Below are 26139 nucleotides of genomic sequence, written 5' to 3' on the forward strand. Positions count from 1 at the left end.
TTCTGATAATAAGCCATCTAAACATTCTGAAACTAATTTGAAATGAGTTGACAAGCTCTGCTGTCATTTATGTTCATTTGAAAACGTTAGATTTATTTGCCAATTATTATAATTGTTGATATTAAGATATGAATTCACATGGGTATAAAGATAAAATTGATAAAAATGTGATTTTTCAAATTTGAATTCAATCCTATCAGTTATTAGATTCCAATAATTGGTATCAAAAAATAAAATCAATCTCTATTGATTTCTTGTTCTAATAAAGAAAAAAGTTAAATAATAAAAATCACAGTTTAAAACACATTGTATGCAAAACACATTGGCTCAGTGCACATATAATAAAAACTATATCTTAGAAACACTTGATTTTGTTAGTACACTGTGGCCCAATTTACTAAATGTTTGTAGTTATTAGAAATAATTAGTATAAAAAAATAAAATAAATAGAAATACTTATTTTTTTATAAATACACTATGAAACAATGCTGAGAAATTAGTTTAGTCAGCTGTAAACCTAACAATTGCACATGATTGATAACACACCAGTGTTATTCTTCAGTAAACATTTTTTTCTCTCTCTCATCACACCTGAAATGAGAAAAAATACAAAGGTTGTCAAACAATTCAAATAACTGATCTCTATAAATGTATAATTGTAGTGCATGTGCCAATGTAGAATTAATACATGTTGCACAATCTAGGACTAGTGTTACATCTGAAATGAAATATACCTATATATACACCTAAATTTATTTATGTATGTAACTATACAGGAAATAAATTTGGGATTATTCACAGAAATTGATTTTTATGCAATCAATACAAATAGTATGATAGTACATTGAGATTCACAATTACACATTACCTTGCCTGCAGTGACTTATTTCTCTGAAAAAGTTGTAAAGCGTGTTTTTTTCCCCCCTGAAGTTTCACTGACTAACATCGACTTCAGAGAAATATTAATTACAGGTACTGGATGGTCAACTCAAATTAGCTGTTTTTTACTTGACATTACAGTTGTCTTTTGAAATACATGTTAGTTGCTGATCTTTTGTTTGCTAATGCAATAAATATGAATGCAAGGCTGGTGCAGCTAAACCTGACATATGGCCTGTTTTTTCCCTCAGATAATAAATGAACAACTGCTTAAATGCATACCTGGTCTGGCAGGAAATTCACCATCTCAATGTGATTGGCAGCTGCAGGGTTTGGCACTGCATTTCGAAAGCGCTGTCAAAAAATGATAATAATAAAATGCATTTAATTTTGGTGACAAATATATTTGAATATCCTTCAAAACATGAAAAAATAAATAAAGCAAAAAAAAAAGCAATAGAAGAAAAGCTTTGAACAATGATTAAAATGGCATCACATCAGGTTTATTCATCAAATTACTTCAAAATACTATTTATTAGTGCATCCCACATAATACAGGGCTTTTTAGAAGTTCTCATGAAAAATGCTTTACAAGAGCAATGTCAACCATTTTTGTGTGGTAATACTTACCCTGTTGAAATCTGCTACTACTACTACTACTACTACTACTACTACTACTAGTACTACTACTACTACTACTACTACTCCTCTTCCATTTTCAACTTGTTTTTCTCCTTTGACTGGTTCAATCATTCTGCTCATGTTGAGTGGCTCTGTGAGGTACAAAAGGAACAAAAAAATATTAAACAGGATTTCAAATTGTATTTCCTTTCCTTAAATAGTTGCTGTCATGATTAAAGACAATCTGTAATTGTCTAAACCTATTGTGGACTCCTATATTTGGAAAATGACCATCTACAAAAAAAATATAAGTAAAACATGGATAAGACACATGAGTGGTGGCAGATGCTGAGTTTAGGTGTACAGTAGCTGTTACTTATTGTTTCAGCTGTCAGTGCAGGTGTTACAGAAGTTATTGGACCTATGTACGAAAACCAAAAGGGAATTTTGACCTTGTGGAGATATTATTTTTGGTCCCCATCATATAAATCATGCATAAACTTTTTTGAAAATCTAAAAATGCAGAAAGTTTTGTGTATGTGTGTCTGGGGGCCACTGTTCAGCAGAGTTTAGCTCCAACCCTAATCTAAGGGCTCTTCATTATTTACCTCAAAAGAAAGGAAGTAAAATGTTACAACATGCCCTGTAGGTGGGGTACATTCATTGTAACATCTTAGGGGCACGTTATAACAGAACCATATGACAGCTTAAAATGTTATCTGGTCGAATGAAAACTATATTGTCAAATTTGTCTCTTTTTAAATGAATACTAAACATTGAGATGAAAAATTTACTTCGGCCAGAAATGTACTTTTACTATGGTAAAATAAATGTTCAGCAACATCAATTGGCGGCTCGCCAATCATCTAAATCCGGCCCAGCAGGGAAGAAGTACGCACAGGTTGCTTGAATTGCACCAACAGAAAAAAAATGTGACCGCTCAGTCTGGAGCCCTACAAACGCCTGTCAAATCTGCCGTCTATTGATGTTGTCACTGCTGCGTCCCAATTCGCTTACTTATACTATGCATTAAAAGTATGTACTCTTTTTGTGAAGAAAAAGTACATACTTTTGAGTATGTAGCAGAATAGTAGGCAAGCTTTGGGACATACTACTTCATCATAACGGCTTCTTTAACGAACGCCCTGGTGAAAAAAACAGCTAAAACCAGCCTAGGCTGGTTGGCTGGTTTTAGCTGGTCATAGCTGGGAGGCAGGCTGGTTTTAGAGGGGTTTTGGCCATTTTTCCAGCCTGGCCAGGCTGGTCTTAGCTGGACCAGCTAAAACCAGCCATTTCCAGCTTAAACCAGCCTAGGCTGGTTTTAGCTGTTTTTTTTCAGCAGGGCGCTCTGTTGCTTAGTTACCTGAATCCTGTCACTGTTTAAACTGTCCTGTCAATCATCACAGTTAATATTCATATACATTGTTTCATTTATTTTCCTACCGTATTAGAGAGAAATGAAGAGGCACTTTCTTTCACGAGTCTTTCATGCCGAGAACTCTGCTCTTGTGTTTGCATAATTATGCATTTAAACGTTAATGACCAACCCTATCATTATAAAAGTTAATAATGTTGCTGCACATGAAATATAACACGGATAACATTAAATAAATGTATTTATCAGGTTACACACTGATTATTTATCACTCAAACCCCTTTCTCTACCTGTCCGTTGGTCGCGCATATCCTCCATGTTTGTAGTTTAACACTTTTTATACGTGTTTGTAGTTCTAATCGAATCCTCGTTCACCGCGCAATGTGTTGTGGGCAATATTAGCCGTTAGAGTGTGCATTGATCCACACTTCGAATTTAAGTAGTAGACCATCCGGGAAACTTTGGAATACTTTAAGCATACTACGTTTTGGGACATACTAATTCTATTATTAAATTCTATTTAGGACAGATAGTATGCGAATTGGGAAGCAGCAGTGGTCTCTGGTAGATTGTTGTTGTTCTTTAGCCTAGAATCTAGACGCGCCCCTAGCGGCAGCAAATTACATTTGCTTCCAAGGTCAGTCTAGTTACTAGGGGTGTAAATCGGAGCCTTCAAGACGATTCGATACGATACCGATTTCTTAAGCCAACGATTCGATTATTTTCGATACTTCAGAATTCCCTGTGATACGATGCGATTCGATCCGATTCGATTCAATATTAGATATTTTTACATGATATCTATTAAGTTTCAAATAAATCAACAAAAATGGTAAATAATTTGCCTTTTATTGAGAATACAGAAACAGTATTCTATTCACATAATGTGTATGTTCCACTAAAGCAGTTGTGCTCAATGCACTGCAAATAGAACAGCAAATATAAGTTACTGCATCTACAAAGTGCAATCAGATAAATTGTAATAAAAATAAAAAACTTATAGTGCAGGTCTACTATTGCCAATTAGCCTATTCATCGTTTTAAAAAAGTTTCTTTCATACAAAATTGGTTACATTTTGAAAATACAATTTGCATCTTATTTAGAGGTAATGGTCACACATCCTCTGCAGTAGATGAACTGCAAATAGAATACTAATCCACAAAATCAGTTCAAAATCATCGCTCTTGAAAGTCAGACAACAACGTGAGGTCTGTGTGAACATGAACAACATCATAGACGGACTGTGAAACGAAAGTAAGGCGTGTGAAGAAGAAGACAGTGAGGTTAGTGCCACCCGCAGCTTAGGAGTAGGTAGTACGCTTAATACATCGGAGCAGACAGTAAAAGAAAGGTCGGAACGGATTCTAAAAATAGACAAGTGAACAAACAGGCGGCAAAATAAACACATTAATCGATATTCTTGCGGACGAATCGATGCATTGAATCGGCGGCTGCATAATCGATGCATCGATACGAATCGATTAATATTTACACCCCTACTAGTTACTCTCAATTCACTTAAAATTCCGAAAAATCCAAGATGTACCAGGCCAATCACGAGTCGGTGGGCGGGCTTAACATGATGACGCCTGACCTGCGACCATAAATTCCGTCAGACATGAGGTGCGTTCGACTTCATGCGGCGCCGCCAGAAATCGGCTGCCGCCTTACAAAACAATGCATTCTGGTAAGATCATTTGTCCGACTTTGATCGGCGCTGCAGCCGCCTTTCGATCACGTGTTCCATCAAAGTACCGTGAGAGCAAAACGAGAGCAGCCGCAGAGGTCAGGCGCTGCAGCTGCTTAAAACCGGCTGCGAAAGCCTTGATGACGACCAACTTTATTCTCATTGGTCAGATTATGTGATGACAAGCACGACGTGTGCTGCGTGCTTTTCTTATAAAAGTTCCTGTATGTAATCAATCTTTATATCGAATATCTGATATTCAGACAAAACATTAATGATGAAAATGAAGATTAGGCGATATGGTAAACATATATTCTTATTGTTTAAGAGTTAAAATTAAAGTATACTGCTAAGAAAAATGTTTCAGCACACTACGGAAACTCCTCCCCCGACTGCAAGGGGCTGCTCTCGCCAGCCGGTGGCAGGCTAGTGTAGTGCATCTCGAACGCACCTATGAATTCCTGGTTCTGTGAATAGGGGTTATGCCCAACAGGCTTCCGTTTTCTGCTAAACAGGTCTCGTTGCTTCCGGTTCACGCGTTTTGCATATCCCTCTTTAAATATGAACATGATTTACTCAAGATTCATTCAAAGTAGACACTAAAAATGATCATAACCAATGTCCATCACATATGTGGATTGATATATAAAAGTTTTATATTTTTATTCTTTTCACTAACATTTATATATAAATATCGAATGAAACGTCCACAATAAACAGCTGGCTTGTTTAACTGATTACCTTAAAAGTCCGTCGATATCGCCATTATTTATTACGGGTATTAACACGTTCTCCGACAAGCGGAAGCAATGAGACCTGTTTTCCGGGGTTGGTCAGGTGACGTTCGACATATAGCCTATTACGCGTGGAAAACTGAACAGTATTTATATAATTTTTTACTTTGGATACACAGCCACGTCCATCTGTCCTGAGCAGGAGTTCGTTACATGTGAACGCGCTGTGGTGTAGAATACGCAAACACCGGAAGCGATCTGTGGCGTGCATACGACACTCATTGTTCACACAGTGCACAGTAGTGATGCGCGGGTCGTCTCATAACCCGCGGGCCCCGCGGGTAACCCGCGGGTCGGGTTGGGGCGGGTAAAGAAACTGTCACTTTATTTGCGGGGCGGGTTGGGGCGGGTCATTAAATACAAAATAAAATAAAAAAAATCAATGTATGTTGCGTGCAATTCCCTATAGCCTATATTACATATTTGGGAATATCTATTTTCATATTTTATTAAGTTCTTTAATAAGGTTATCAACACGTCACGTCACGAAAGCGCCAAGCAGCTCCCGCTGCCAGCCACAAGCGCATCAAGCGAACGCTCATTCGGCTCTGCAGGCCTGGTGCTATGCGTATTTAAATCTCCTCTGATGCGCATTTTCCTGCATTAGCCAAAATCATGACAGTCAACCACATCCAGTCATATGTGAATGAATGTAAATATTCGCTAAAAACACACAATAAAGACAGCAATGATGTAGTCAGGACTGTGGCGCCGGCTTGCTTTGAAATGTATTTGGTGATTGCGCCCGCTGCGTTTCCTGCACCCTAGTCATTTTAAACAGTAGCCTACATAATAACGAAAACAATATCTTACAAATAAAAAGAAGCAAATTTTCATGATCAGAACTTCCTTAAACCAGTGAACCTTTAAACCTTTCAGTCCAAGGATCCAGTAAACGAATGCGTTCAAACAGAAAGTTCAAGACGAAATGAAGCATATATACCCACATTTCTTCCGGCACCGCTAACGTTACACCACTGATTATCTTGTTATTAATATGATTTGATTTATGGTTCATATTCATAATCGTACAGTATTGTTGCCAGTTTAAAGGGCGAAAAGCACTTTCGGTTTTCATTTGCATTACAATGCATAGTATGTCTATTTAATTGTCGCGGGTGCGGGGCGGGGCGGGTTGTAAAAATAGACACAGTACTGCGGGGCGGGCCAAATAATTTCATAATTGCGGGACCCGCGGGTTGAAAAAAACCCCGACCCGCGCATCACTAGTGCACAGAGATTGTGGATATAGCGGCTATTCAAAATGGTAATTACTTGCGCTTATCCTGGTTGTTCAAACCCATTTAAAGCTAACAGATTACGTTTGCTTACGCAAACTCATCCTGGACTTTTTCACCGATTTCCCCTTCCGGTGTTTGCGTATACTACATCAGAGCAGGGTGTAATTTGGATTTGTCTGTGCATGTTTTTGTTTACTTTTAAAGGTTTAGTGCCCATTTATGTCTATTATTTGGCTGACAGACTGCACAGTGCACTGATTTTCGTTAAAAATCTCCGTCGCTCTGACTACGTCACCTGACAGACTAAGTCTCTGATTGGTTGTAGCGCTATCCTATTGCCAGAGCCATATAAAAAGAGAGTTGCGACACTCCCATAGGCTTCCATAGGAACTGAGGAATGCGGAAGTAAAGCGTGTCATGGAGCGGTCAATAGTTCCAAACAACCAATAGCTCCTCCATTGAAGCCCATTCATTTCAGCGCTTCTCAAGCACAGTCGCAAGTATATTGAAGAAATTACTGCATTTCTTTACATTTTAACGCATCAGTTGACCTCTCGAAAAACTGGCCAATAGTGGTGTTTTATGAAGCGTGTTATAGTTAATGTTTATCGTTAAAAAATAAACAGTTAAACTGTAAATGCAGCTGGATAACGTGAGAAACACCGTAATAGCGACCATAACCAGATACTAGTTGTCATATTTTTATGTTTTTAGTCTTTCTGCTATCTTTCTCTCACTGTAGGAGGTTGAATGAGTTTCAGTAAAGACTGCATTCAAGAAACACGATAAAAATGTATGCTGAATGCAATTCGTTGCCTTGTGTTTTTTTAAACATTATTTTCATCTTTTCTATTATGTTAAATGCCATTTTTGCTTGCCTTTTATAATATTCACTTATGTTGTATATTTGAATATCATAAAACAAGAGTAAATTACTTTTTTTTTATTTAACATTAAATCGTTAAATCGAAACATACTGTATAAAAAAAGAGTGTTTGATCATGTCCAAATACACATGCAGATGTATTTAACCTTAAATATTACACTAACTGTAATCTAAATACTATATTAGAAAATGTTATCTTTTAAATGGTCAGGATCATTATTGCACATATTAAGTACAAAAAAACCTCCTCAAAATATTTACTAAATAGAACTTAACTATATATATTACAGTTATTTAATTGAATAAAAGTTACACTTAAGGTGTTTGGTCACATTTGACTGCCAAAGAGTATGAGAACATATTAATTATGTCTCTTTATCACTCCCCAGAATAAAATGCGATTGTAAAGCGTATTCAGAGAAGTTATCAATACACAATCAATGCACATTATGTGTTAATAATTACTCGAAATTGCTGCAAATATAGTAAAACTGCTGTCTATCCTATTTAACTCCATTCAAACACATTGACAGCGCGGAGCTGTTTGGAACTATTGAGAGCTCCATGAACCACGTGACCGTGCGGCGGCGAGATCAAAGCGTGTCGCAACTCTCTTTTTATATGGCTCTGCCTATTGCGTGGAGAGGAGTTTGAAAGACAACCGTTTATCCCACCCCTCCGGTTGAGCCCTGTCTATGGAGAGTGCCCAGACCCTACATTTATGTGGGTCTGGCTTGCCAGGCTAGTTGTTCTTGGCTCTCTTGCTTTTCTTTTTCAGCTGGCCAGGGCAACTAATTAGTGCAAAAACAATTCAAGGCACCTGCTCATACTTCTCCCCAAAATGATTGGCGGGCCTCCAATTGAATAGCCTTGGTTTTTGTTAAGATTGTTTTAAAATCACCTGAATTAAAAGTTGTAATATATTCCAGATCGTATTAAATGTTGTCTTACAATTATACTGTAATGCTGAATGGACATAATATGTAAAAGAGAGAAAAGTCATTTAATAGAGACACCAGTAACAGTATTAATATCAATACTTTATTAATAATAGGCTACTTGGTAAAAAAAAAAATGCCATTAAACACATATTTAAAATATGCTGTATGTTGTTTCTACCTTAATTTGGAGGTGTATATAAATACATAAAATATAAAGACAATATAAATATAAATATGCAATTAATCATGTTTAATAACAGAAAAATGTTAGACAGCACTGATGTTAACCTTTTATAGATGTTGGTGTTGGTAATATTAGTTAATTTGAGTGAATATGCATTTCAATCTGATTGTATGCGCCCCCCTAGAAAGAGATTGGGACGGCCCCCACCCCCTTGGCCCCCTCTAGTGTTGCCATGTAAATCATTAAAAACCATAAATTTGGTTATGCTAGCATGTGTGGTTACAACTAACCCCACTTCAGTTTGTGCCCCACGCTTCCCTATATGTAAAAATTTTGCATCATATAGGTGCTTTATCAGAACAAATCTGGTGTTTTGGGAACCTGACACTGCTATAATTTTACACATAATGCTATATAATACAACTGGGTCCCAGAGTCGATAAATCTGAAAACAACGCCATTGCATTTTCATGTGTACAGCCAATCCATGTATTTTTTAATGCAATGATGTCCTCACCACACACGTCTTGACCAAGTGTGCCGTATGGTATGAGATCCGAAAAGTGAAGCCAAAAGTTTGATTCCCCCCAAATAATTTTTCCCAAAGATGGTTTCCATTGTGTGAGGTAGTTTGGTTTTCCAATAAGTTCGCTTTTAGGTAGTTATTTAATGCTATAAAAACGGGGTGTAGTGTCATGATTGTGATCTTGCGATTGGGTCTGGGTCTACTGCGCAGATTCTGGCTCCAAATTACGTCATTTCCCCCAAGATGGCAGCGACCATATAGGGGGTGCTTTTCATTTCTTACTTTTGCATCCTCGTTTCCTTTCCTTACTTCCTTTCCTCGCGTCTTAGCTCCACCCCCTTAGGATACGATGGAAAGATTAAAGGAAAGGAAATGAGGACAGAGGAATCAAAGGCTGAACATTGGAATATTCTTGACCACTCAAGCGTCACTTCAAAGCGTCTCAGCTGCGCTAAAGGGATCTGCCCATATGTTGTTAAAGTTCGTTATTAAAGGCATTCATAACAATTATTAACAAAGCAAGATGCCCTGTTTAAATATATGACATTATTTACACTGCAAAGGTAAAATATAAATGTAAATTATTATGACATATCTGAAGGGGGAGGAGCGCGTCACGTTTAGTCGATAAAACACTTCCGCATAGGATACACCCGCGTATCCTCGCTCAAGACTCCTCAGGAAGCCTCCTCACTCCTCGATCCTCACCTCCTCACGGTGCAATTAAAGAATTGAGATGTCCTACAAGATGGCTGAGCTTGATCGGTTTCCGGGTCATAGGATGGAGGACGGAGGAGCGAGGAAACGAGGAGGGATATTGAAAAGCACCCAGGGTCTGCATCCTCCTTAGGATCCTTCCTACCTGGTTGAAGGAGGAGGGGTCCTACGAAGACCGCAAAACCTGGAAGTGTCTGTGAATTTGGACAGCCTACCCTTCTTTCAGTTCCCTCCCTTACCCGTTGCTCATATTCTGTCGCCTAGCAACCATGACAGCGCTAAGCAAGAAGTAAGGTTATCTGTACTGCAAAAAACAAAAGAACTGCTCTTTGGTCCCTAAAAGCGTTAAAAACTGCTTCAATCACTAACAAGAAATTAGCTGTGTGTAAGGGGATATTCACAAAGGCAGTAAGAAAGAAGCTAGTTTACGAAAGTGATGTTCTTTAACATATAAACATACAATTTTTTTTAACATATAAAAAATAACATCATGACTACCGCTCGCTTCGTCCGCTATTATTTGAAAATTCAGGAAGCACTCTGCCGAAAGGAATTATGGGATAGGTAGGACGGGAAAGGATCCACCAGACCCATCCTTCCAATTCAGGGAAAAGGAGGACGTATTTGTGGGCCGCATTTGAAGGATCCTACGAATTTGGACAGCCTTCGTCGTGGCGCTGTAACGTAACATCCTTCAAATGAGTCCTACGAAGGATGTAGACCCTGAATTTGGACACAGCCCAAGTGTGCCGTACGAGTCCTGAAAAGTGAAGCCAAAACATTTTAATCGCCCCCCGGTGGCTGGCTGTAGTATATGTCATAAACCCCGCCCTCTCCATGTAATCTAATGGGACGTGAGCCAAAATGAATAATCGAAATTACACTACAAATATTTTTTTTCCAAAGATGGTTTCCATCGTGTGAGGTAGTTCTTATAATGCTGATTCATTTTCAGGTGTTCATTTTTCTAATAAGTTCGCTTTTAGGTAGTTATTTAATTCTATAAAAACGGGGTGTGGTGTCATGATTGTGATCGTGCGATTGGGTCTGCGCGAGTTTTGGCGGGATTTTGATTCCGCGGCTCTGCCTCACGACTCCACTGCGCAGACTCTGGAATGAAGTGGAGACGCGTCGTCCATCTTTTTTTGCAGTCTATGGTCCTGACAGACACAGCTACATCAAGTAACAGCAACAACAACATAAACAAACAAACAATGAGCGATTGTATTTTTATTAGCTAACATTAACACGGATTAATAAAGTCTAATAAACGTATCGTTCTATGTTCATCTTGTTGTGTTGGGTTTGTATACAGCGTGCAAAGTTTATGCACATGCTTTAAGTCTTCTTCTCCATTTTTAGTGTCTTTTTGTGGCTGAACTACAGCGTCACATACCAGTCTGGCATGTATACTACATAGTTTTGAACCGGTTTCGTGCGTACGCAGATATTTCTTAAGACAACGCTGTTTACAGAATTTTTTTTTTTTTTAGAATGAGGAAAAAAAGATTGGACAGGGAAAGCTCTGGCTTCGTGTGGATAATCCCCAACACACTTGACTTTGAAGATATTATTTAGTTTGTTCAGGTGTGTTCTGGGTTGGAGCAAGACTTTGCAGGACAGTGGCCCTTTAGGACTGAAGCTGCCCATCCCTGGTATAGGGAATAGAAAAGACTTTTACAGTACAAAAAAAACATTACACCAATGGCATGTCCATGTAATGCTATGATAGGAGTGTGAGTTTAAAATAATTAAGATTTAAAAAATATTTTTCAAAAATTTTAAACAGTAAATCAAAACTGCAAAATGAACTGGTTTAGTGATACTGGTGACAGACCGAGCAGTAGCTGCGTTTAGGCGGTCAGTACCTGTTTGAGTGACGCTTGTTGTCAGTGCTTCATGTGTCAGGTCAGGTGTTGCAGAGGTCAGGGGAACTTTGTACCAAAGGAGAGGTAGAGAGGTTAATTCCATAAAACGTTTTCAATGCTAATCATTTTAAAATTAATTTGCTAATCATATTTAAAAAATAAAACAAAAAGTTTAAAAAAATTCTAATTTCTGAATGTTTACTACTACTACTACTGATAAATACCTGAATACTCTTAGAATTGTTTTTACCTTTTACTTACATTTCTTGAGAAAATTAAAGCGGTTTACTTGCATTGTTTTAATTGGTTCATATTTCCTATAATACATAAACGTGGTAGTATCTTAAACGGTGACAGTAACAAGTTTTTGGTTGCAATCAAATCAAACAGATTTTTTTTAAATTCTTACCGTCATCAAAAGTAAAATTATTTTGAATATTTCCATTTTTGCCATAAATGAAATAAAAAAAACGATCGAATCGACTGATGTTCTGTATGATCAGAACCAAATAGTCAGACTGATTTTTCAGTTGGCCCATATTGTTTGGCTGATTCTCACAGATCCCTGAACGACACTGGTACTGTGCAACCAGCACACCTCCTTTTAACACAATCACTTGGCCATCTTTTCCCAGGTCAGAAATTTTACATATTGTCTTGGTGTAGTCACCCGCCAAGGATAGCAGCAGACCTGTAAACAAACAGATTGAAATCACAATCTACCCAAACTCACAAACGTAAGCTAACAGAAATGCATACAACAGTATAGAAATGAAAATGGTCTGTTTTGCGGCTTGATACTGCATACACGTATTTCTTACATTTATTCATTTATTATTGTATTCATTACACACCGGTTTGTAGTGCAGTTTTACAGTTTACTGTGCTTTGTTAATAGTCTAGAATCTAGATTTGCCTGTAGAAGCTATTAAATCAGAAGTCTGTCACATTCATAGAAAACAGCTTCAGTGCTGTAAAATAAGGTTGGATATTCCGTTAGGATATTGTGGCATGTCTACATTAATTAATTTCAACTCATTTGTAGGTATAATTAATTAAATTTGAAGGTTTTTGATGGAGGAATAAATTTTGACATTTCCCCCCCCTTGACTTTCAGGTTGCAGGCACCTATTCGGCAGTATAATTGCTGATTTTGAGTAATAATGCTTCACAGGAATACATTACATTTTAATGTCTTTTACAAGCAGTTATTTTAAATAGTAATACTATTTGGAACGATTTGGGTTTTTACTGTTTTTTGAGCACATAAATGCAGCCTTGGTGAGCAGAAGAGATTTCAGCTTGAATATTTAAAAATCAGTTTTCACAAGCCTGACAAGTGCTGCATGTGACAGAACAGTTGAGCTCCAGGACTGTGGATTACAGGCAAGAATGTTGTAAATAATTTTAAACTGTATTACACAGACCAATCATTTTGTTTCAGAAGACCTCAATATGTTGCATGAATCGCCAAGGACCATGGGTTTAGCTACTGGAAAAAGTCAGTCTCCAACTTTTGTTTGATGAACTAGGCTATTTTTAGGCTTTTGAGTTTGGATTATTGGTTTCTGTATTGCCTATTGATATAGTTGATTTTATTATGTTTATATTGGCTGAAATTAAGTGATTGTTTAAAGGAGTAGTTCACTTTCAGAACAATTGTTTACATATAATGTACTTACCTCGTTGTCATGCAAGATGTTCATGCTTTTCTTTCTTCAGTCGGTAGGAAATTATTTTTTGAGAAAAACATTAAGAATTATATCATTATATCCTGTTGTTTTAAGTTCACGGCTATTTTAAGCAGGCTGTTTGGGTGGTGTAATGTTATAATAAAATGTTTTCAGATAACCCATGTTATTTAAATTACTAAAGTGCTCTAAATAGACTATACTGAGCAATAATAAATTCAGACTACAACTTAAAAAGCACAGGTTTCACCTAATTAAATTATTAATTTGTTTAGCTATATAATTTATCATTTGAATATGAGAGCACTACCAATAAACGTGGTGTAATCATAAAAGAATTTATACATTAAATCTTTTTTTTTTTTCAGGAAATGTGCAGACTAGAATATAGCAACACAGTAGTGAACAATAAATGATAAAAAAAAAAGCAAAAACATTTTTTTTTTAAATAAGTAATTGAAAAAAGTCACAATATGTACGTTTTCGCCGATGTCGCATTTTCAAAACAATAAAATTGCGACGCTCGATGCAATGACGGAGCATGGAACGATGGGAAATGTCATTTCACAAATGATGTTCACAAAATTCTTACATATTGTGCCTTTAATAATATATATATTAACAACAGGGGATTATAAATAGCACAGTTTTAGTAAGTTAATGACTGGGAGACTTAGCAGCCATAGGTAAATTTGACCCCAAAGCAGTTCTAGTGTTAAAATAGTTGTGAACTTAAAACCACAGGACATAGCTGATGACTAAAAAATAATAATTTTATGACTCTAGACACTTGTGAAGACAGTGCCATAATACAGTGACTTTTTTAGCTATATCAAAACAGTAGTCATGTACATGGTAAATTTTACCCACTGGCATTTTTAGGTATACAAATACTGGAAGTGGTGCATTTCACCTTCTTTATATCTGTGCATTTCACGGACTAGTGTCCATGAAACACATTATTAGACTGTTTTCCAAAGCTGCATTCTATATTAAAAACCATTTTAAAAAGCATAATTGTGAATTCACAAAGGCTTTGATTCAGTTAAATAAATATATGAGATCCAGGTTAAATATGTGTGCGTCAATTATTTACAATGCATGCATTACACAGCAGCTCCGTTCACAGTACGCTGTTCCACAGGAGCTTAAACTCCATCTCTACATGTTGTTATGAGTTTGGGTTCTTAATAACGTTCATCTGGGAACTCAACGTGCGCCATTTCATCAGATTTTTAAGTTAAAACATTTATAAACCCACGCAAACTCAGGAGAGCACATCAATATCTGTCTCATTATGCTAAGTTCAAAATAAAAAAGTTTAAACCCTCGCACTGAGTTTTGATTAAATTACTGTGGCTATATCATTTCTGTGGTAAAGATATGGCCAAATATTAAAGATTAAGTGGACATTTCATTTAAATGTTGTTTAGTTGATATTAAACAAGGATTAGATCGAGCAGCGAAGTGTAAAAACTATATTCTGGGTGTTGACGCCCCCCTGCAGGCATTTGTTGCAATGAGTAATGTACATTAGCTCCATTGTTTACAATACATTATGTATTTCAACAGTTTTGTCTAAAAAAACCATGATTTCTTGCTTTTGATTCTTTATTTGAACTAATTATTGCCTCATTACTATTACATGTGTTTTTAGTCATTTTAAAAGGCTGTTCTTCATTTGCATCTATTTTTATTACCACAAAAAAGAGGGGAAAAAACATTATAGCGCCCTATGAAATCAGTTTGATTTCCAAAATTTAAATTTTAATTATTCTATACTTTAATCAAAAAGCTAATTACAGTAGTTTTATTTGTACCAAATTACTTTTCTGTATTCCATTTTAATAGTTCCATTAAATTCAAATGAATTAGAGGCAAAGTGGTGTTTGTGACGTAAGATATTTCTGAATGTGTTTTTTTGTGTGAATTTAATTCTTGTTTGTGAAATTCTAAGATTTATTTGTGGATCTCATTCTATTTATTTTTCAGTGTTTAATTTTTGTTAATTTATTTACATTTATTTGTGAATCATAACCTATTTATTTGGATTTATGCTACAATTCTACCCCCATATGTAATTCATCCCAGCCGAGGATAAGGGTCTTATCTCATAGACCCTATCTAGAAACGATTGGCAATTTTCCAAAAAAAAATTTAAATAAAAATGTATATACTTTTATATACATGTGCATGTGTACAATTAGGGTATGTTGAAAAACTCCCATTTCATTTTCTCCTCCAACTACCAAATCGTCCTACATCAGTGTTTTACCTTTGTTTGTAAAGGGCGTTTGACCTTCTTTGCACGGTTACTTTGTAAACACTTGGTCAGTACTTCTGCAGCGATGTAGGACGATTTTGATGTTGGAGGAGAAAATGAGATGGGAGTTTTTTGACAACGCATCCGCGTAGCAGAGCTAGACAAGATGAGCATTTGAGGTTAAAAATATATACTTATTTTTCTAAAAATGGCAGATCGTTTCACTAGATAAGACCCTTTTTCCTCAGATGGGATTATTTAGAGGCCTATTGAAGCTGCATTGAAACTCACGGGCACCATTGAAGTGCACTACAAGGAGAACATTCCTGAAATGTTTTCCTCAAAAAACTATTTCTTTACGACTGAAGAAAGAAAAGCATGAACATCTTGGATGACAACGGGGTAAGTACATTATCTGTACTTTTGTTCTGAAAGTGAACTACTCCTTTAAACAATCACTTAATGTCAGCCAATATAAACATTAAAAGCAGCTGTATCAATAGGCAATGCAGAAACCAATAATCCAAACTCAAAGCCTAAAGAAAGCCTAGTTCCTCAAACAAAAGTTGCAGACTTACTTTTTTCAGTAGCTAAACCCATGGTCCTTGGTGATTCATGGAAGATGACTGATCCCTGGTGAGGTATTGAGATCTTCTGAAACAAAATATAAGTCTATGTGCCTGTGTAAAACACTGAAAATTATTTACAACATTCTTGCCTGTAATACAGTCCTGGAACTCAAATGTTCTGTCACATCCAGGACTTGTCAAGTTTGTAAAAACTATGATTTTTAATAATCACACTGAAATCTCTTCTGCTCACCAAGGCTGCATTTATGCGAATTTAATGTTTCCAAACTTTGAAAAAGTACTGAATGAAAATTTGTAGAAAATAATGTGTGAAGTGATGCTATTGTTGTTTACAACAGATGCATGTGCAGAAGGCAGTGTAATCAGGAAGTAAATAAAATTGAACACAAGTTACACTGACAAATAGGTGTCTGCAACTTGAAAAGCAAGGAAAGAAAATGTCAAAATGTATTTCCTCTTAAATTTAATTAATTGTACCTACAAATGAGTAGAAATTTATTTAGCCCTGCCACAACATCATACCAGAATAACCAAACTTATTTCACAAGACTGAAGCCATTTTCTATGAATGTGACAGACTTCTGACTCCATAGCTACTACAAGCAAATCTAGATTCTAATCTAGATGTGTAACAAAGCACAGCAAACTATCTGCACTACGGTGTGTATGGAATACAATAATAAATCCAAGAAATGCAGGTTTGCAGTATCAAGCAGCTAAACAGACCGTTATCAATTCATTCTACATTGCTATTGGTAAAACTGCAACCGTTTTTTTACAACAATGAATTCAACTGTTAAATGAAAAGGTCCACTTTAGAGGATTAGTAGCTACTAGTTAATTCAAAAGTCAATAAATAAGCTCCTTTTTATGTGTATACGTTTAAAGTTCTAATAAAAAATATTTTTACTCAGGTGGCTAAAATGTTTACCCAATGGAGAAAAGTTTAGCTCAGCAGGAACATTGGGGGAACATTGCTTATAAATACCCGGCATTAACTGTTAACCCAAGTAAATTGTGAGCAGTGTGAAATCTGAAGCAAAATAACCCTGGGTTTCTTTTGGGGGGTTTAGAATAACCAAGGGTTAACTATTTCAAGTGTTAGAAGTCCTATGGTGAGTTTGCACTGTATTAGAGGCAGCTGCGTCTTTTTAGCAAGAATGCTATCAGTTCTCTTTATAGCGCATTGGCCTGCTGTTTTGAACAACAGATGATCTCATTTTGGATACATGGGGACATTTTATTATTTTGCATCTTATTCTTACCAGATGCTCTTCCCAAATGATTAAATATGAGATTTAAGAAACTACGCTAGCTGGTTAGCAGTATGCAAAGTTAGGGTGCTAACCAGATTAAGAATTATAAATATTTAATTTCAAAGTCTATAGCTTCTTTCCTTTTCCATTATCAGTAACATGTAATTGGAACGTCAGTTATCATTTATAATAAGGCAACATATCAGCTTAATTTGTACGTTTTTTAAACCAGCACAAAATGGCGTACATGTTTAAAGGCCTTTTAGCTGGAGGAATCACGTAAAGGGCCCCTGTTTTTTTTTTTTTTTTTTATAAAAAACATCAACATTTAAGGAACCACTTGTTTCTAACCATCACAAACCTGGCACGATTGCAAATTTCAGATAAAATTGAGTAGTATAATCCAGCCTTCACACAACGGTTTGCTTTTAATTGCTCTAAAACATCAGTAGCACACATGGAAAATATAATTAACAACCTTACCTGCAAAGACCAATACTGCCAATAAACTAGGCATTTGTCGATCTTCTGGTTGTTTAGTGTTTAAGTGCAGTGATGTGAACTAGGCCTACTACTACTTTCTCTTCGTGGGTGATGTGAATTGCTTTGTTGCAAATGCTAAAAAGAAAGCAATAACGCAGACATGCAGTTACCTGTCCTACTTCCTCCTTCCTGGCAAAAAGGTAAAAAAAAAAAAAAATTTCACCACCTACTGGGATGGAGTATGAAATCAAGATAGAAGGTGGCAACAAGAAAACATGTTCAGTTTCTTTTTGGGATGAGTAATTTTTTGGGATTTTTTTTTATAGCCACCTCATTGCACTCACCTCTACATGTGGTATTCACGAGACGTTTACTACTTATTTAAGTTGCTCTATACAATTTTTGCAATATTTCATTTCTTGTCTAAACTTGTTATGGCTGATTATGAATCGGAACAAAGCACTGCATTTATAGGATGATTTTCTTCCACTCACTGCATAGTCATTAGTAGTCTATTCTTGTCAGTTCAGTTGTAAATACAAAAGTACCTATAATTTGATCAAATAATAAATATATGCGTAGTCAAATATATTTAAAGTACATATCTGAATACTCTTAATACACGACAGTTATTAATACACGACTTGAGACAGTTAATGAGGGAATGTCTGTGTGACAAGATCACTTAAAGACACCAAGATTACATCTGGGAATAAAAAGTGTAGGCTTGTAACACTACTTTTCCCAGAAATGTTTATACAAAGTACTATAAACATGTTAGACTTATCATTTTTAATTATTTTAACCCTGCATAATAACACAATTCTATACATGCCATTATATATCTTTGTGTAAACCAAGATGAAGTTGAGTCCGGAAACCTTTTGGCTTACTAACACTATCCAAGTACACAAAATAGAAATATCCTACTGTAAATCACTCTTTTTTTCCCTGTCATGCACACAGATAAGGAATGTCGTTTCTATTGTCTTTCTTTTCGTTCAGTTTTCCGATTTATACTATAATGTATATTACTGAGAAGTCACATTCATTTGTGAATCAATTTGACAGTTCATGTCAAACATTTATACCTTTTTAGATCATGCTGTGCCAGACCTATAGCATTGCAATACTGACAATACTGAGTGTGGTGGCTCATTTATACTGTCAGTTACTGTGATGGTCCAATAGTGGATAAAATGTTTATAAAATGTTGATTACTGGTAAGACTTTACAATAACAGTACATGAATTATCATGTACTAATATGTGAATTAGTAATTTCTTGACTATAAACTAATTAGTTAAGACATGTATTAATCAAGAACTAATGAATACCTAATGTAACTATGACATGAGTCATATGAATTAGTGCATGAATAGCACCACCTTAATTACATGTTTGTTCCTGCATGTTAATGTATTAACACTTCAGGAACTCACAAACAGATGGCATGCAACAAAACTAATCTGGAGCAGAGATCTCTAAAAGAGAGCAAACACCACCACTCTGACCTGAACTTATCTCCTTGCTCATTTACGACCCCTTGCTCCGCTCTGACTAGTCCACCTCTCCCTCGCACACTTTTTCCCTTAAAGTTTGCACTGAAAGACAACATGTGTTAAATAGTGTGAATATGTTGTATTTCTGTCACGACCACACACACAGGGAGAAGGTGAGTATCTTTCAAGGTATTTATTAACAAACGTGCACAGTTCAACACACGTGCAAACGGGTGAATAAAGGTCTGTGGTCAAATCTTCAAACACAACACAACAGGTGAGTTCAAGTTCATAAGTAGTATAGCGTTAGCAACAGTCACTTCCCTTCAACACGATTAACGTGTTTCATAGGAGATCATCGGGGAAATCCACGAGGAGCATTTGGTGTGTTTCACAGGAGAACATCAGAGCAATCCACGAGGAGCACAGGAGAACATTGGAATTATCCACGAGGAGCACAGGAGAGACAACAGGAGGGGGAGAAGATCCACAGAGAAACATCCATGCAACTTCGATACCAGCCGGTGAGTGAGTGACAGAGGTAAGCATATAAAGGGTGTGGTGATTGCTGGTGCAGGTGACGGTGATTAGAATTCTGGTGATGGTTCACGGGTGTGCTGTGGTGGTGATTGGCTGGTTGGTGGAGGATCGTGGTGATTGGGGCTGAGGGAACGTGCAGAGGGTGTGACATCACCCCCTCCTCCACGGGTGACTCCTGGCACCCAAGAACGGCGACGGGGACGACCACGACCTCTGGGAGCTGGGCGTTCGGGATGTTGGCGGTGGAATTCCTCGAGGAGAGTCGGGTCCAGGATGTCGTCACGGGGTATCCACGATCTCTCCTCGGGTCCGAACCCCTCCCAGTCCACTAGGTACTGGAGCTGGCCGTTCCGCCGCCGGGAGTCTAGGATTTCTTGGACTTGGTAGATGTTGTCTCCAAGGATCTCTGGTGGGTCGGGAGGAGGAGGTGACTCCGATTCTGTGGAGGAAGGGAATAGGGGTTCAGTGTGGCGTTTGAGTAGGGAAACGTGAAACGAGGGAGCGATTCTGTACTGTGGAGGTAGGTTTAGACGGTAGGTGACAGGGTTGATTTGTGAGTGAACGGTGAAGGGCCCTATGTAGCGGGGACTCAGCTTCCTACTGGGCAGCCGGAGGCGTATGTCTCGAGTGGACAGCCATACCTGGTCCCCGGGGAGGTAAACTGGGTTGGGTAACCTACGACGGTTGGCGTGTTCCGTATGCCTCCGTACTGCCCGCTGGAGATGGACGTGCGCTGAGTCCCACACCCTCTCGCTCTCTCGGAACCAGTGATCTACCGCGGGCACCTCGGAGGACTCTCCAGTCCATGGAAACAGAGCTGGTTGATAACCTAGAATACATTGGAATGGGGTTAGGCCAGTAGAGGTTTGACGGAGGGAATTTTGCGCATACTCAGCCCACGGTAGATACTGGCTCCAGGTGTTTTGATGTTGGGAACAGTACGTCCGAAGGTAGCGGGAGATTTCCTGTATTTTCCGTTCGGTCTGCCCGTTAGTTTGAGGGTGATATCCGGATGACAGGCTGACTGTGGTACCCAGGAGTTTGAAGAAGGCCCGCCAGACCCTGGAAATGAATTGAGGTCCTCGATCGGACACGATGTCTTCTGGAAGTCCGAAGTTCCGGAATACATTGTGGAACAGTGCCTCTGCGGTTTCTAGTGCTGTGGGGAGACCTTTGAGAGGTATTAATTTGCAAGCTTTTGAGAATCGGTCGACTACCACTAAAATTGTGGTGTAACCCTGAGAGGGAGGCAGGTCTGTGGCGAAGTCTATGCCCAAGTGTGTCCAGGGTCGGCGGGGAATAGGTAACGGTTGTAATTTACCTTCGGGTAAGCGGCGTGGGGTTGTGTTGACGGCGCAGACCGAACATCCTTGGACGTACCGTTCCACTTCCCTGCTCATGTTGGGCCACCAATATTTCTGCTGGAGGAGCGAGAGGGTTCGCCTGCTGCCAGGATGTCCTGAGCCGGGGGACGTGTGCATACTATCCAGCAGAAGGGGTCTGAGACGGCTTGGGACATAGACACGACCCGGGGGAAGCTCCGGTGGTGCAGGTTCCTCGAAGGTGGCGGCCCGTATATCTTCGTCCAGCTGCCATAGTATGGGTGCGAGGAAGACAGATGGGGGTAGAACTGGATCAGGATCGTCAGAGGTAGGTTCAGGTGAGTACATGCGTGATAGGGCGTCTGCTTTGGTGTTTTTGTGGCCGGGTTGGTAAGTAATGTTGAAATTGAATCGGGCAAAGAATAGTGACCAGCGAGCTTGGCGGGCATTTAGTCTCTTGGCGTGCTGAATGTACTGGAGGTTCTTGTGGTCGGTTATTACGGTGAAGGGGAACTGGGCTCCCTCCAACCAGTGCCGGCACTCTTCGAGGGCGAGCTTTATTGCCAGCAGTTCGCGGTCTCCAATTCCATAATTCTGCTCGGCTGGGGTGAGTTTCTTGGAATAGTACGCACACGGATGGAGGGATCGGGGTTCATCAGACCATTGGGACAGCACAGCTCCTACGCCTACGTCCGCCGCGTCTACTTCCACCACGAAGGGCCTTGAAGGGTCGGGGTGCTTGAGGATGGGAGCGGTGGTGAACATTAGCTTAAGACGGTCGAAGGCTTGCTGAGCCTCTGGAGTCCACTGTAGTACCCGGCGTCCTCCCTTTAAGAGGGAAGTAAGTGGAGCCGATAGGAGGCTATAGTTTTTTATAAAGCGTCGGTAGAAGTTAGCGAAGCCTAAGAAACGCTGAAGCTCCTTCACCGTCCTGGGTTCCGCCCACTTGGCCACTGCGTCCACCTTACCGGCTTCCATACGGACTCCCTCCGCAGTAATCACGTATCCGAGAAAGGAGATGGAGGGTTGATGGAATTCACATTTTTCTAATTTCAGATAGAGTTGGTACTCACGGAGGCGTTGGAGAACCTGGCGGACGTGGTCTTGATGTTCCTTTAGGTTACGTGAGTAAATGAGGATATCGTCAATGTAGATGATTACGAAACGATGGAGGTAGTCGCGGAAGATTTCGTTCATGAAATTCTGAAATACGGAAGGACTGTTAGCCAGGCCATAGGGCATCACCTGATATTCATAGTGACCGGTCGGGGTGGTTTGGCGCCTGGCAGCAGGTCGATACTACAATCCCAGGGCCGGTGCGGTGGTAGTTGTGTGGCCCGTTCCTTGCTGAAGACATCGGTGAAAGACTGATAGACGGGGGGAATGGCGGTGGCGGATTGAGTGGCAGGACTTTCTATGGTGGTGGCGTGCAGAGGGATAGGACGGTATGGAGACTCTGCATCCGACGAGGAAGGATGGTAGCCGTGGTTCTCACACGTTTTACCCCACTCCAGGACCTCTCCTGTGCTCCAATCTATGCGGGGTTGGTGCTTAATGAGCCATGGTCTGCCCAGGATGACATCCACGTTGGCTCGCGGGAGTACTAGGAGGGTCAGATGTTTGCGGTGGTTGTGTTGGGAGACGAGGGTCATTTTTCTGGTCCGGCGAGATATCTTACCATCGCCCAATGGTGAGTTTTGGATTGTGGTAATTTGGTATGTGACCTCATTTTGAACGGTGGGAATTCGATGTTTAGCAATGAAGTGTGATGAAACAAAATTGCCAGCCGCTCCGGAATCCACGAGCACATAGATGGGGAGAGTACGAGAGTTTACTATTAGTTCAGCGGTAATATGGGGTAAGAGAGACATGGCTGGAGTAATAGATACGGTACTCACCATTGGACGAGGCGGGCGGACTGGACAGGCACTGATGAAGTGTGAGGCTTCTCCACAATATAGGCACAGGCGATTACTAATTCGTCGTTTCCTCTCCGCAGGATCCAGGCGATAGGAGTCGGTAATCATGGGCTCTTCAGCATCTCGTTGGGGTGACGGTGTTCGGAGTGGAGGGAAACTAGGTGCAGACTTTGCAGAAGGACACGCTGAGAGATGTTGAGAAATGCCTACTGCCTTCTTAATAAAAGTTTCCAGCGGTACATTGTCATCGTAGATGACCATATGCTTGCGGATCTGGGGTTTAAGCCCCTTACGGTAGGCTGCTAGGAGAGCGACTTGGTTCCAACCACTGGTGGCCGCTAGAGAGCGGAAGCGCAGGGTGTATTCATGAATATTGGACGTACCTTGATTCAGAGTAATCAGTTCATCGTGCACGGAAAGGGGAGTGAGAGCAGCTCCAAACACGTCCTTGAAGTGGGCAACGAAAGCATTATAGGAGATTAATGCATCGCTCCGTGAATTCCAGAGTGCATCCGCCCATTGAAGTGCCTGCCCAGTGAGGAGGGAAATCATAAAATATATTTTAGAAATTTCGTTTGGAAACTGGTGTGCGTTGGCTTCGATATAGAGGGAACATTGCAGGAGGAAACCATTGCAACCACCCGGGTCTCCGGAATAACTCATGGGGCGAGAGAGGGGCGTGTTGGAAATCGTCGTTGGAGCAGCAGGTAGAGATTGACGAAGGACGTTTACCATATCCGAAAATGGGTCGGGGGTGTCTTCGGTGATAGCGGCGCTCGCCTCCATGAGTGACGTGGAGAGTTATTACTTTTGGGCTGGTATCCTGTCACGACCACACACACAGGGAGAAGGTGAGTATCTTTCAAGGTATTTATTAACAAACGTGCACAGTTCAACACACGTGCAAATGGGTGAATAAAGGTCTGTGGTCAAATCTTCAAACACAACACAACAGGTGAGTTCAAGTTCATAAGTAGTATAGCGTTAGCAACAGTCACTTCCCTTCAACACGATTAACGTGTTTCATAGGAGATCATCGGGGAAATCCACGAGGAGCATTTGGTGTGTTTCACAGGAGAACATCAGAGCAATCCACGAGGAGCACAGGAGAACATTGGAATTATCCACGAGGAGCACAGGAGAGACAACAGGAGGGGGAGAAGATCCACAGAGAAACATCCATGCAACTTCGATACCAGCCGGTGAGTGAGTGACAGAGGTAAGCATATAAAGGGTGTGGTGATTGCTGGTGCAGGTGACGGTGATTAGAATTCTGGTGATGGTTCACGGGTGTGCTGTGGTGGTGATTGGCTGGTTGGTGGAGGATCGTGGTGATTGGGGCTGAGGGAACGTGCAGAGGGTGTGACAATTTCACAGCATATGTATGACGGCAAATCAATGCCATTAATAAACGAGCGCACCACTGATGCTGTCGTGCGCAGTAAATCATATGCGCCAGAGGAAAACAGATCTACATGACATGCGAGGAAACGGAAGGGGGTTACTTTTTATAGCAGGTCGAAAATACAGTCTGAAAAGATCTGTATCCCACTTTAAGGTTCAAAGTAAGAAGAACCTTGTCCATATTCACCACTATTATTAGACATAATGTGACGTATTCACAAAATAAAACCAGGCCATCGTATGAAGGAGAGGTAATACTTTTTATAGCAGGCTGAAGATACGGACTGAAAAGATACATATCCTACTATAACTTCAGCCAGGTAGGAACAACTTGACCATATTCACCACTGTTATGAGACATGATGAGAAGTACTCACAAAATAAAACACTTGATGATAGGCCAACGTATTTACAGTACGAAGGGGGAATACTTTTTATAGCAGGTTGAAAAAAGGGAAAATATCAATTCTGTTATTAGTCAATTCAAATCACAAGTCCTAACACATAATTTGTATTATCAACGTAAATGTTAAAAAAAACGACAATTGGGGCTTTATCAAAATTTACCAACAGGTCTAAAAGGAATTTTGCAAATTCTTTTAGGAAATCTGTATACGGCCCTGGTGGTATATACACAGTAGCCAGAGAAAGAGATAGAGATTTATTTTGCATGTCTGACAGAGTAACATTAAGTAGAAGTATTTCAAATTAATTTAAAATGTATCCTGTTTTCTGAGCAACACTGAGAATATCACTATAGATTGTTGCAACACCACCGCCACGACCAATCTGACGGGGCTCATGCTTATAACAGTAGTTCGGTGAAGTAGACTCATTCAGACCAATATAATCAATTGGTTTAAGCCTGGTTTCAGTCAAGCAGAGTACATCAAAACTATTATCTGTGATAATTTGATTTACAATAGCTGCTTTGGGAGTGATCTAATGTTTAGGAGCCCCAAATTTATTTTGCATTTTTCTGGTTTAAATCACAATCAGATTTTTTTTAGATCCTGTGTTAAATTGATGTTTTAAACTCACAATTCTAGGAACCGACACTGTATTTATAGACTGGACAGCGCCAGTACTATCATTTAGGTGTTCAGAACAAAATCCATCATCACAATAACACAGAAAAGCTTAGGACGCTTCCAGAAAAGACTTCAATAATCAACAAAGAGCAGATTCTGTTCTTTACACCATTCATTTAGAGCAAAGAGTCTACTGAACCTTTTGTGACCACGTCGATACATGGGACAGCAGTCCTGACACGATGATCTTTGTCGAGAGCGATGTGCTGCGTACCATTTCGATCAGACTCTTTAAGTCCCTCTTCAAGACCTCTGTCTGCCACAGCTTGATGTCATTCAATCGGGCGTGCAGGACGATCGAGCAGACTCTCCTTGTCCTTTAGGATTGTGGGTATCTGTGCAGGAATATCAAGAACTC

General features: G+C 39.3%; 1 protein-coding gene across 1 annotated transcript; it reads right to left on the reverse strand.

The window, feature by feature from the left end:
* Positions 1–419: 419 nt before the first annotated feature.
* LOC141291244 (uncharacterized) lies at positions 420–18173 on the reverse strand. The gene is made up of 6 exons (XM_073823415.1): positions 18004–18173; positions 12130–12411; positions 11721–11786; positions 1510–1652; positions 1162–1233; positions 420–591 (listed from the first exon to the last, which is right to left on the reverse strand). Exons 1-6 carry the CDS (start codon positions 18035–18037, stop codon positions 586–588), a joined length of 603 nt encoding a protein of 200 aa, XP_073679516.1. The 5' UTR covers positions 18038–18173; the 3' UTR covers positions 420–585.
* Between the last annotated feature and the right edge of the window lie 7966 nt (positions 18174–26139).

Source organism: Garra rufa, chromosome 18 (genome assembly GCF_049309525.1).
Source record: "Garra rufa chromosome 18, GarRuf1.0, whole genome shotgun sequence".
Lineage (NCBI taxonomy): Eukaryota > Metazoa > Chordata > Actinopteri > Cypriniformes > Cyprinidae > Garra > Garra rufa.